The sequence below is a fragment of the Scyliorhinus canicula genome, chromosome 10 (assembly GCF_902713615.1).
Source record: "Scyliorhinus canicula chromosome 10, sScyCan1.1, whole genome shotgun sequence".
NCBI classification, from domain to species: Eukaryota; Metazoa; Chordata; class Chondrichthyes; order Carcharhiniformes; family Scyliorhinidae; genus Scyliorhinus; species Scyliorhinus canicula.
Genome location: NC_052155.1, coordinates 182,950,596 through 182,963,469, shown reverse-complemented (window position 1 = coordinate 182,963,469; position 12,874 = coordinate 182,950,596). Strand labels below are relative to the sequence as shown.

The following is a 12,874-nucleotide window of genomic DNA, read 5'->3' as shown; positions in this document are numbered from 1 at the left end:
GCCAGCTCTGCGTAAAGAACAAATAAAAGTACAGCACAGGAACAGGCCCTTCGGCCCTCCAAGCCTGTGCCGACCATGCTGCCCGTCTAAACTAAAATCTTCTACACTTCCAGGGTCCGTATCCCTCTATTCCCATCCTATTCATGTATTTCTCAAACTGCCCCTGAAACGTCACTATCGTCCCTGCTTCCACCACCTCCTCCGGCAGCGAGTTCCAGGCACCCACTACCCTCTGTGTAAAAAAGTTACCTCATACATCTCCTCTAAACCTTGCCCATTGCACCTTAAACCTATGCCCCCTAGTAATTGACCCCTCTACCCTGGCAAAAAGTCTCCGACTATCCACTCTGTCTATGTCCCTCATAATTTTGTAGACTTCTATCAGGTCGCCCCTCAACCTCCAGTTGTTCCAGTGCGAACAAACCAAATTTATTCAATCTCTCCTCATAGCTAATGCCCTTCCTACCAGGCAACGTCCTGGTAAATCTCTTCTGCACCCTTTCTAAAGCTTCCACAACCTTCTGGCAGTGTGGCGACCAGAATTGAACACTATACTCCAAGTGTGGCCTAACTAATATCATAGAATTTACAGTGCAGAAGGAGGCCATTCGGCCCATCGAGTCTGCACCAGCTCTTGGAAAGAGCACCCTACCCAAGCCCACACCCCCACCCCTATCCCCATAACCCAGTAACCCCACCCAACACTAAGGGCAATTTTGGACACTAAGGGAAATTTAGCAAGGCCAATCCACCTAATCTGCACATCTTTGGACTGTGGGAGGAAACCGGAGCACCTGGAGGAAACCCACACAGATACGGGGAGAACGTGCAGACTCCGCACAGACAGTGACCCAAGCCGGGAATCGAACCTGGGACCCTGGAGCTGTGAAGTAATTGTGCTAACCACTATGCTACCGTGCATCTATACATATTGAATGAGAAGGTGGTTTATTTGAAGGACATGAATTGTAAAGCAGAGAAGCATCGACAAACAAAATGTGATTAATGACCTTCCTTTACAAAGTGTGAGGTCACATTCAAAAGAAGTTGAAAGTATATGGACTGGCTCCAAAACATTAACAGGAAAATCATGTGTTAGCTAACTATGGCTAGTTTTCAAACAGTTGGAAGTATATGAAAATTATTGGCTGTGGTGTATAATTTCCTCACGCTGTGCTATTGAATATCACGGGTGAATTGGACAGAAGTGTTCAAGGGCACACTGCCATGGAAATAAACTTCCTGCAGTTAGAATGACTACAGTGTACGCAAGATATTGGAAGAAGGTGCATAATGTCTTTGTGGGGTTTGTATGTGTTCTGAAAGGTACTTTGAAAGTCTATGTTAAAAAAGACCAAGTTGAAGCAGCAATAAAAATGAGTCTGCGGAGACTCCAGTCTGCTCGCATCTTATATCTTATATCTTACATCTTACATCTTATATCTTATATCTTATATCTTGCACTGGGAGCATCAACATTGATTAACGCCTGCCAGCATGTATGCTTTGCCAAGCTGCAACACTTAAAATGGCCAAGGTGCAAGCACCTTGCAAATAACTACAAATAGAAATTATATAGAATACAGAGAGAGGAAGCGTGTGAGAGCGAGAAAGGGAAAAAAAAGAGCGAGAGAAATAAGAGCAAGCGCAAGAGCGAGAAAGAGAAAAGAGCAAGGGAACGAGCGAGAGAGCAACAGACAAAAAGAGGCGACAGAAAAAAGTGCGAGAGTGAGAGAGAGAAAAGAGAGCGAGTGAGAAAAGAGAGCAAAAAAGAGCGCGAGGGTGAGAGAGAAAAAAGGGCAAGAGCAAGCAAGCAAGAAAAAAAAGTGACAGCGAGAGCAAGCGCGAGAGAGCGCGTACACAAATGAGCAGTCGGGTGAGAGCAAGGAAAGAGCATGAGAGGAAGAGCGAGAGAGACAGCAAGCAAGCGAGAGAAGGAGAGAGAGCGAGGGGGAATTTGTTTCGCTACCTGGACATGAACGTCAATGCCATTGTACAATGTACGGAGTCCTTTTATAATAATATAATAATCTTTATTGTCACAAGTAGGTTACATTAACACAGCAATGAAGTTACTGTGAAAAGCCCCTAGTTGCCACACTCCGGCACCTGTTCGGGTGCACAGAGAATTCAGAATATCCAATTCACCTAACAAGCACGTCTTTTGGGTCTTGTGGGAGGAAACTGGAGCACCCGGAGGAAACCTACGCAGACACGGGGAGAACGTGCAGACTCCACACAGACAGTGACCCAAGCTGGGAATCGAACCTGGGACCCTGGCGCTGTGAAGCAACAGTGCTAACCACTGTGCTACCATGCCGCCCAGATAATATGCTAATATGGCTACACTGAACTACATGCCCAGGTGACCAGTATCCAAAAGAGGAAGAAGTAGTCAAATAACGGTGCAATGAAGTATATTTTAGTCACGTGCTCTGAAGCAGCAAATATTAAACGTGGTTACAAACACGGTAGCATAGTGGTTAGCACTGCTGCTGCACAGCGCCAGGGTCCTGGGTTCAATTCCCGCCTCAGGTGACTGTGTGGAGTTTTCACCTTCTCCCTGTGTCTGTGTGGGTTTCCTTCCGGGTGCTCCGGTTTCCTCCCACAGTCCAAAAACATGCAGGTTAGGTGGATTGGACATGGTGAATTGTCCCTTCGTGTCCAGAAGGTTAAATGGGGATAGAGCCAGGGTATTGGGCCTAGGTGGGGTGCCCTTTCGGAAGGTCGGTGCAGACTCGATGGGCTGAATGGCCTCCTTCTGTACTGTGGGGCTTCTATGGATCGAGGTACCTTTGAAATGCAGTTATTGTTGCAACGCGGGAAACCTTGTGCACAGCAAGCTCCCACACACAACAAAAGAGTAATAACCCGAGCATCTGTTTTACAATGTTGATGAGGGAGGTAAACGTTCGCCTAGACAGCAGGGAGACCTTCCCTGCTCTTCTCCGAAATAATGCTGTGGGATCTTTTACCTTTAACCCAGACCGAAAACAAGGCCTCGGTTTAAGGTCTCATCCAAAAAGATGGACCAATATTGGTTTGGAAACAGCACTAATAAGTTCAAACACAGGACGAGGTAACCAAATACCCTGAGGGGCACAATGCTTCCTGCGCTGCTACAGCTGGTTTGCTGTGACAATGAGAACACAAAACAGCTGGAAGCATTTCACTCCCGCACTATTCAGCCCATCGCCATAATGTGAAAATGAAACAAATACTGAGCCCGAAGATTTATCTCCAGCAATCACAAAATCCACGTCAAAAATTGTCCGGCTTTTAATCCATCCCGATATTACAGCATTTCGGTCCATTTGCCATTTCTCGTCTGGTAACTACACAAAAGACTTGGTGCATATCCCACGCTCCCGATTAGACGGATGCTAATCTATCGGCTGCTCATCGTGAGTGGGGGGCTGATTGGGGAGTCAGGCCCGAATGTTGCTTCAACATTTCCACCTCGTCTGTGTAACCAGGAAGGGGGTGTGTGTGTGTGGGGGGGAAGGCAACAGTAAACACTAAATTACACATACCTTCCTTCTCTCTCCCCCCCTCCACTCAAAGTCACTCTCACCCTCCCCCCCTTTTTACAAAAAAGTAAAATGATAGATCAGCTCGACTGATTGATTCTTTTAAAATGTGAACAGTTACGATGGTGTTTGCCAATTGATCTCCCATTCGGCAGGTGCAGTAAATGTTCCTAAATTTCAGGTTTTCGCGACCTCCCTGTGGCGAGGTTTTACCGACAGAAACACGATGGAAAGATCACTGATTGTATTTGTATGCCATGCGTGAACTGTGAGGAAAGTGAGAACTTCGAGCAGACACACATAGGCAGGTGGAATGGGGCTATAAGTGGCAGATGAAAGTTAACGCAGAGGTGTGTGAACTGATTCATTTTGGTGGGAAGGATGTGGAGAGACAATGTAAAATCATAGAATCCCGACAATGCAGGAGGAGACCATTCAGCCCTTCCAATATGCACTGACCCTCCGAAAGAGCACCCTACCTAGGCCCATGTCGCCGCCCTATCGCCGTAACCCCATCTAAACTTTGGAGGCCAAGGGGCAATTTAGCATGGCCAATCCACATCTTTGGACTGTGGGAGGAAATCAGGGCACCTGGAGGAAACCCACGCAGACCACAGGGAGAAAGTGCAAACTCCACAGAGACAGCCACCCAAGGTCGGAATTGAATCCGGGTCACTGGCGCTGTGAAGCAGCAGTGCTAACCACTGTGCCAACATGCTGGGATATTGTTTGAAGGGATGTTCAGGAACAGAGAGATCAAGAGGTCCATGCACAAAGATCATTGCAGGGCAGTTTGAGAAAGTGGTGAAAGAGACATATGGGATTGTGGACCTTATATGTGGACATGGGGAGGACTTTCTGTACTGTGAAGTTTCTCGAAAGCCCTGCTTCAGTTTAAAAGGTCCCGTAATCACGCAATACTTGCTCCAGGGAAGGTGGGGTGCAGGATGTCTTCAGACCCGTTGACCCTGGAAGCTGGTTCTGGGTTAGCCCCCTGCGTTGCGGGGGGAACGCAGTTTGAAGCTGCCTTTATTCCAGTTGTAATAAAAGCAGCTAGGATCTCCAGCCCACACCTCTCACACCACCTCACTCCCCCAGCCCCTCACCAACACCCCTCACCCTCCATGACAGCTCAATGCCAATCCATGCACCCCCTCATCCAGTCACTCCTCATGGTCCTTCATTCTCTCAATGACAACCTATGTCCCTTCCGTGCCCCTTCACATCGTACATAAGCAATAAGCCATATAATAACAATAATATGCATAGAATTGCAGAGGGGGAAAAATATCATCCAATCATATAATTCCTGTAAACATTAGTGGATGTCGCAATCCCCATTATGCATGCTTTACAGAATAAAAACATGACTTCTAAAGGGATTCTGTTTTGGCAAGTGAATTGTTGACTTTCCCTGATATTTAAATCCTCAAGTGGGTGCAACAATTTTTTTTTTCTGGGCTCTCTTTTGTCCACGTCTCAGTTTTAGTTGGAAAATATTGGAAAAGTGTGAGGTACTTGAAGCCTCTTTTATGGCTCTGTCTGATTAACACTCTCATAAAAAAATGGTAGGATCGGCAGTTTCTTTTTGAAAGGACATTTCTGAATGGGTATTTTCTTATCACAGCTGTTCCACGCTTGCATTGTTATTGAATGGCTCATTTAGATATGCACTACTGCGTGAATGGTCATTGAAGAAGCAAGGAGTCGGTATTGAATTGACATGGAGGAGCCATGGGGATTGGCTTGGGGTGGGCCGGGGCAAGTACTGTAACATGCACATTTCAAGAAGGACTTTGGTCCATGGCTTCTCGGAGAGGTTTTCATAGGAAAGGTTGGACTGACTCCATTAAAATTGCCGGGGGGGAGGGGCCAGGATATTCTACCCCCGGAATGGAGCCAGCAAGGTCAGGAGTGCGGGGTGGGAGCTTGCTGCCTGTACCCTCATCCAGTGCCAGTGAAAATTGTCGGTGATGGGAATGAGAGCGGTAATCCGGGAATGGGGTCCCTGTCTGTCATTTATCAATGGCTCCAGAGTCATCCACCTTCAGTTCTGAACAAGGTCCTTGACCTCAAATGTTAAGTCTGTTTCTCTCTCCACATAAGCTGTCAGACCTGCCGAGCGTTTTCAGCAGGCCCGGTATCTATTTCGGCCATGGCTCAGGTGCTGGCCCTCTTGCCTTTGAGTCAGCAGGTTGTGGGTTCGAGTCCCACTCCATGGATTGAGCCCACAGTTTAAGGTTGGCACTCTGGCGTGGTGCTGAGGCAGTGCTGCACAGTCAGTGATGCCACCTTTCTCGTGAGGCACTAAACCGAGGCCCATTGCATCACACAAGCTTGCCATTCTCCCATTGATTCTGTCTACACCTCCCGCTGCCTCAGGAAGGCAGACAGCATTGTCAGAGACCCCTCACACCCAGGCATAGCCTTCTTCCAGACCCTTCCATCAGACAGAAGATACAGAAGTCTGAAGACCCACACATCCAGACATAGGAACAGCTTCTTCCCCACAGCTACTAGACTCCTCAACAACTCCCCCTCGCGGACTGATCTGTTCCCTGTAAGAACACTATTCATGACGCCCTATGCTGCTATTGTTTGGCCTTGTTCCGCACTGTAACCAATCAATATTTGTTGATGCACCACTGTCAATGTACTCTGTCGATTATTCTTTTGTCTACTATGTACGTATTGTTACGTTCCCTTGGTCGCAGAAAAATACTTTTCACTGTACTTCGGTACATGTGACAATAAATATCAATCAATTAATCCAGCCCTCCCCCCACAGTGGACATAAAAGATCCCAGGGCCAATATTAATCAATCCAATCAACCTCTCGAACAACAGAGTACCCAGTTATCATCACATTGCTGTTTGTGCGAGCTTGCTGTGGGCTAATTGGCTGAAGTGTTGCCTACGATACAACATGGTGTACACTTCAAATGTACTCCATTGGCTGCAAAGCACTTTAGGACATCGTATGTTATGTAAGATGCTATAGAAATGCAAGTTTTTCTATTTTTCTTTGTGCAACACGGAACGACAAGGGGAGATGATTGTGTATGACCGAAGATTAGATACTGAGGCTTTTCTTTAAAAAAAGCCAAACAGTCAGGGCAGCACGGTGGTGTAGTGGGTGAGAAGGGAGCGCGGGGATGTTGACCCAGCGACAGTGAAGGAACGGCGTGCGACTTGGAAGGGATGTTGCAGGTGGCGGCATTCCCATGCGTCTGCCGCCCTTTTCCTTCTTGGTGGCAGAGGTCACGGGCTTGGAAGGTGCCGCCGAAGGGGCCTTGATGGGCTGCTGCAGTGCATCTCGTGGATGCTACACGTTGCTGCTACTGTGTGTCAAGTGGTGGAGGGAGTAGATATTTTAAAGGTGGTGGTTGGGATGTCCATCACCTCTTTACCTCCTCCGGACCTTGTCGATCTACAGACTGTAACTCCCAAAATCTATCTCAACACGCAAATCAACAAATCCTGCAGAATGGTAATCAGCCATTAACCACGCAGGCTGAAGGCTTTGTGGTGGAACATTCAATTCCTTGCGAGGTCCTACCTACCGAGAGGGAGGGGAGACAGATTTGCATTTATGTAGCGCCTTTCAGGCTTTAGGATGACTTAAGGTGCTTTCAAACCAATGACACGCTTTTGAAGTTCAGTCACTGTTGTAATGTGGGAAACATGGAAGTGAAGGTCCCTTAAAAAGCAATGTAATAATGACCGGATAGATTCTGTGATACTGATTGAGGGATGAACACTGGCTAGGACACCAAGGATAATTCTCCTGCTCTTCTTTGAAATAGTGCAGCAGGATCTTGTATACCCACCTGCAAGGGAAATGAGGCCCTTGATTTAATGGCTCATCTGAAATTTAGACCAATAGGTTGTCAGAGGTAAATTGGCCTTGTCCCCTCCCCATCTCCTCCAGCCCCACAACCCCCTTTGAGATATCTGCACTCTTTCAATTCTGGCCTTTTGAGCATTGCAGATAATCATTTCTCCATCGCTGATGGCTATGCCTTCAGCTGCCTGGGCCCTCAGCTCTAGAATTCCCTCCCTGAACCTCATCACTTCACACTCCATCTTTGAGGCTCCTCCGTAAAGCCTACCTCTTTGACCGATAATTTGGTCACCTGACCGAATATTTCCTCATGTGACTCGGTGTCAGACTTTGTCAAGTACCTTGGGATATTTCATTATGTTAAAGATGCCATATAAATGCAAATTATTGTCGTTGTAAGTAAGGATCACCACAATAATTTGTAACTCAAGACAAAGCAAGTCAAGGATGCCAATTTTGTTGAGCAAGGGTGTGATAAACGAATAGCGATCTTTTATAAAAAAGTGTTTTAAAAGTTTAAAAGTCCTAGCTGCAGTTTTTTTAAAGCCACGTTTGCCAACAGGTACAGAGAGTTTCAAGAAGGCCTTGAGGTGAAGATGTGTAGAGTCGGCATCTCCGAGTCAAGAGTTCAAGTTTCAGTCACCCAGGACTTGATGGCCGAGGGGCGGGTGCTCATATTGTTGTCGGGTATCAACCTGAAAATCTTTCCAACACACACCCAAAAATAGGCAGTAAGAGCGGGAGACATTCCTGCTCAGCCACTCGATAGGACAAACAGATTTCAGCTCAAGGTATAAAGTAGCTCCTCCCCCCCCCCCCCCCCCCTGCACACACACGGTTGAATTGCCTCGAGGCAACACTCGCTGCCAATGGTTAAAGGTTTGATGAGCCATCAATTGCACGAGAGACGAGTTGCTATACAAAAGTTAGGCTTTAATAAGCTAGAACTTAGCCCTGCAGTTGTCTACAATAAAATGGACGACCGCCGGGCGCTTCGACTATTCATACCTCGGTAAGAAGGCGTGGTTAACTCAGCCTCTCGACCAATCGGAGAGCTGTCACATGACTGGCCTCAACCAATTGATCGAGCGGCACATGACCGACCAGGGCTAATGGTAAGCCGGTGTTCTGCACCAATGGCAGACAGCTATGCAAATCATACAAGGTTTTGTCATTCATTTGGGGAACGTGGGTATCATTGTCAAGGCTAGCCTTTATTGCTGACCCTTAGTAGCCCCTCAAGAAGGTTGCTGAACCAAATGCTGCAGCCCACATGGTGAAGGTACTCCCTCATTGCTGTTGGGGAGGGCATGCCAGGATTTCTACCCATCAACAATGAAGGAATGACCAATAGACGGGATGTTGTCCGGATAGACGATGTTTCCATGGACCTGCTGCCTGCACAATGGCCACTTGGGACCAGTTCACGTAGCCCAGCAGATCCCTGTGGAACTGTGCTCCAGTGTAAGTCTAATCCTTTGAAAGAGGCAGCGGAAAAGGGGAGCAAATTCAATGGGAAAATAATAATGAAAGAGCAGGCATGAGTGAGGCAAGTGGGATGATTTGTAACAAACTCTTGTCGCAAAAGGAATCAGAACGAGATTATTATTCAGAACATCATCACAGTAGGTGTGAGCAGCTTGCTCATTGTATAATAATTACGTTTAATTGTATGCAGGTGGTGGGCAGTTTCTTGGCAATCACTTGAGCACCTTAAAAATAGACAGACGAGTATGTGGTTATTGGGTTTGGAGATAGACACTTGTAATGTGCAACTCTGTAAATAAATATTAAAACGTGTGTAAAGATTGGCTCCAGTTTTATCCTTCACCAGCTGGCTTCCTGGAGCAGAACACAGCTGGTGACAGATGCCTTCTGGAAATGTGGTTTCCTCACTTCAATGAGGAAAGGGCTTATTCCAGGATCTTCTTTCGGATTCATATCCTAGGATGAGACGTTACAGCGAGATGCCTGTTTACCCTCTCAGGTAAACAAGCACTCTTACAAAGAAGAGCCGAGCGGTTCTCCGTGGTGTCCTGGATAATATTAATTCCTCACCCAACATAATTAAAACAAATGATCTCTTCATTAGCACATGCTGTTTGTGGGAGCCCCTTTGTCCAAATTGGCTGCCGCATTTCCTGAATCACAACGGCGGCTAAAGCAATCCATCATTGGCTGTAAAACACTTCAAGGACTGAGATGAGGAAAAAATTCTTCATTCATAGATTAGTGAATCTTTGCAATTCTTTACTCTCAGAGGGCTGTGTAGTATGTTCCATCGTTGAATACGTTGTAGGCTGGGGAAGACAGAGTTTTTATCTCTCCTATAATAAGGGATAGAGGAGTGGGCAGGAACATGGAGTTGAAACCCAAGATGGTGATCTGATTGAATGGCGGAGCAAGTTCGATGGGTCGTTCTCCTGCTCCTCTTTCTTGTGGTTCAATCAATCTCTGACTAGGAGGTCTTGTGAAGCAGTGGGTAGCAGTCCCTACTCCTGGACCAGGAGCTCTAGGTTTAACTCCAATTTCAGGACTTGTTGGCTGTGGAAGGAACATTGATAACGCGGTTCAACGGGCTGAATCACTTGAACTCTTGACTCGGAGACACCGACTCTACACACCTTCACCTCAAGGCCTACTTGAAACTCACTGTACCTGTTGGCAAACGTGGCTTAAAAAAAAACTGCAGATGGGATTTTTAAACTTTTAAAACATTTTTAATAAAAGATCGCTATTCGTTTATCACATTCTTGCTGGACAAAATTGGCATCCTTGACTTGCTTCGTCTTGAGTTACAAATTATTGAGGTGATCTTTCCTTACAACAACAATAACATGCATTTATACAGCACCTTTAACATAATGAAACATCCTGCCCCGTTACTCGCCAAAAAGGGAAAGAAATTGTCTGTGAAGGTACGCTTTTAAAAAATTCTCTGGCTTCCTGTCATTGATATGATGCTGTGGCAGACACCCAAAGGTTACTAATGCATCTATGATTGGGTGGGGGCGAAGGGGGGGGAGGAGGAGGAGGAGGAGGAGGAGAACCCAAAGTGTCGCCACTGCCAGGAACTACAGTTTCCATTTTTCCTGCTCCTTAGTGATCCAAGATCCTTCCCAAGGCAGTCCATTTGAAAAATGAAAATCGCTTATTGTCATGAGTAGGCTTCAGCTGAAGTTACTGTGAAAATCCCCTAGTCGCCACATTCCGGCGCCTGTTCGGGGAGGCTGTTACGGGAATTGAACCGTGCTGCTGGCCTGCTTTCAAAGCCAGCGATTTAGCCCTGTGCTAAACATTTTTTATTCAAAGACAGAATTTCTGTGAACGGACTGGCCTGACTGACCTCTTTCTGCACCGTAACATTTCCATCGTTCTAACCACAGCTTCTATCCCCCACCGTGTCCCCTCCCTGCAATCTTTAATATTTTCAGAACTAATAAAAATCTGTTCTGAGGGAAAGAAATCAAATCATCTCTTTTAATACCCCCCTGTGATTGTTTTTCCCTGGCATTGCTCACAGCAGTTTCCCAGAGTTCAATCCATAGTTCCTGGAGGCTCCGAGGACAGTCCGTTGGAGGAATCCTGACAGTGGATAAGACACATGCCAAAGATTCAAAACAAAGTGAACGAATTAATTAGAAGTTCAGCCACGGCACTTTTCAAAATGTAGAAATCCATCTATCCTGCATTGCAATCAATAAATAGATTAAATGATTTGCCGTAATGCTGGGTCGCTCTGCGCGATGGAAGTCTGTACATACCGAACACTTCGTTGTCCTCTGGCGGGTCCATGGTCAGGCTTCGAGTCTCAGCTTCACACACAGCCTGAAATCAATAAAAACAAAACTGATGCTTACTAAATGCCGTCCCACTTCTCTAGTGAGAGAATCATACTGGAAGAGGTGGTGGGTTTCAGTGGATGGGGAAACGACACGTCACCTCACCTTTAATTTACTTTAAAATGAGAGAGAGATAAAAAAAAAGGATTGTGTCGGCACCGGTACTACAGAATGGAGACGATCAGACGATGCCCCTGTTAACCACACCCGGAGACCCGACTCCGTTAAATGACTGGGGTTCTGTAACCTCCACTCACTGCATTTTTCCTCAAGGAATCTCCCTGCCTTTTCTCTGGGAATGTCGCGAGAGTTTAAATAGACTCCGTGCTGTGGAAATGGTCTCGTGCGAGACCTGCCCCACTTATTGGCCGACACATTACCACGACGCAAGACGTGCCTTTCGTGATCTCGGGATGCCCCAAAGCTCTTTGCAGCCAGTCACATGCTGTTGATTTTTAAAAATTAATCATTCAGGCGATGTGGGTGTCGTTGTCTGGGCCACCATTTAGTGCCCATCCCTAATTGACCCTGAACTGAGTGGCTTGCTAGGCCATTTCAGATGAAGGTCGTTAAAAGTCGACCACATTGCTGTGGGCCTGGAGTCACCTGTAGGCCAGACCGGGTAAGGATGGCAGATTACTTTCTCGAAAGGATATCAGTAAACCAGATGGGTTTTTACAACAAATCGACAATGGTTTCACAGCCTCCTTTAGACTCTCAATTCTAGGTTTTTATTGAATTCAAATTTCACGATCTGCTGGGGTGGGATTGGAACCCAGGTCGCCAGAGTATTACCCTGGGTCTCTGGATTAGCAGCCCAGTGACAATACCACTAAACCACTGCCTCCCCGAAAGTGAAGTTACTGTTGCAACACAGTAAACGCATCAAATTGCCGGCAAGATCTGCCCAACGTATCAACGTGGTACAGACCAGATCATGGGGCGCGATTCTCCGCAAATGCGGCGAGTCGTAAAGGCTACCATGAAACTGGCCGTGTTTCATTGCAGCCTCCGCGCCCCCTCCCGGGACCCGATCCCCCCCCCCCCCCGGGCGGGGCTAGCACAGCGGGGCCCCGAGAAGCATGGCATCGCGGGCTTAGCGACCGTCGCTAAGTCCGCGCGCCAAGCGTCATGCCACACGCATGCGCGGGGCCGTCATCTCCCTCGGCCGCCCCGCGGACTGATCCTGCGGGGCGGCGGAGGGAGAAAGAGTGCGTCCGTTACGCATGTTGCGGCCGTTTTTACGACGGCAGCAAGCAGATGTGCTTGCTGCCGTAAAAACGGCCGTAAAGGCCTGGGAACTCGGCCCATCGGCCTGGGAAGAATCGCTGTTCGCCGTAAAAAACGGCGAGCAGCAATTTGTGTCGTGGGGCGGCCGTGGGGGGGGTGGGGGGGGGGGGGGGGGGGGGTGGGGGGGAGAATAGCGGGAGGGCGTGAAAAATGTTGGGGACGCCCTCCCGCTATTCTCTTACCCGCCGTGGGCAGCGGAGAATCGCGCCCGTGATGTGTTTTTGTGAAGTAGGTGGAGGGGAAAATGCTGGTCAGGACAGGGGAAGAAATGCTCTCTTTGAAACAGTGTCGTGGGATCTTTAACATCTACCCGAGGTGGAAGGGCTGACGGAGCCCCGGTTTGACATCTCATTCAAAAGAAGGATTCG

The 12,874-nt window shown here is 47.5% G+C and overlaps 1 protein-coding gene across 6 annotated transcripts in view; it reads right to left on the bottom strand.

Moving 5' to 3' along the window:
• LOC119972818 (myelin basic protein) overlaps positions 1-12,874 on the bottom strand; it is a 187,608-nt gene that overhangs the window by 95,955 nt on the left and 78,779 nt on the right. For all 6 annotated transcript variants that reach the window (XM_038810257.1, XM_038810260.1, XM_038810259.1 and 3 more), the window contains one exon: positions 11,139-11,202. In XM_038810257.1, the coding sequence (XP_038666185.1) occupies positions 11,139-11,202 (64 nt within the window). The remainder of the gene's footprint in view (positions 1-11,138; positions 11,203-12,874) is intronic.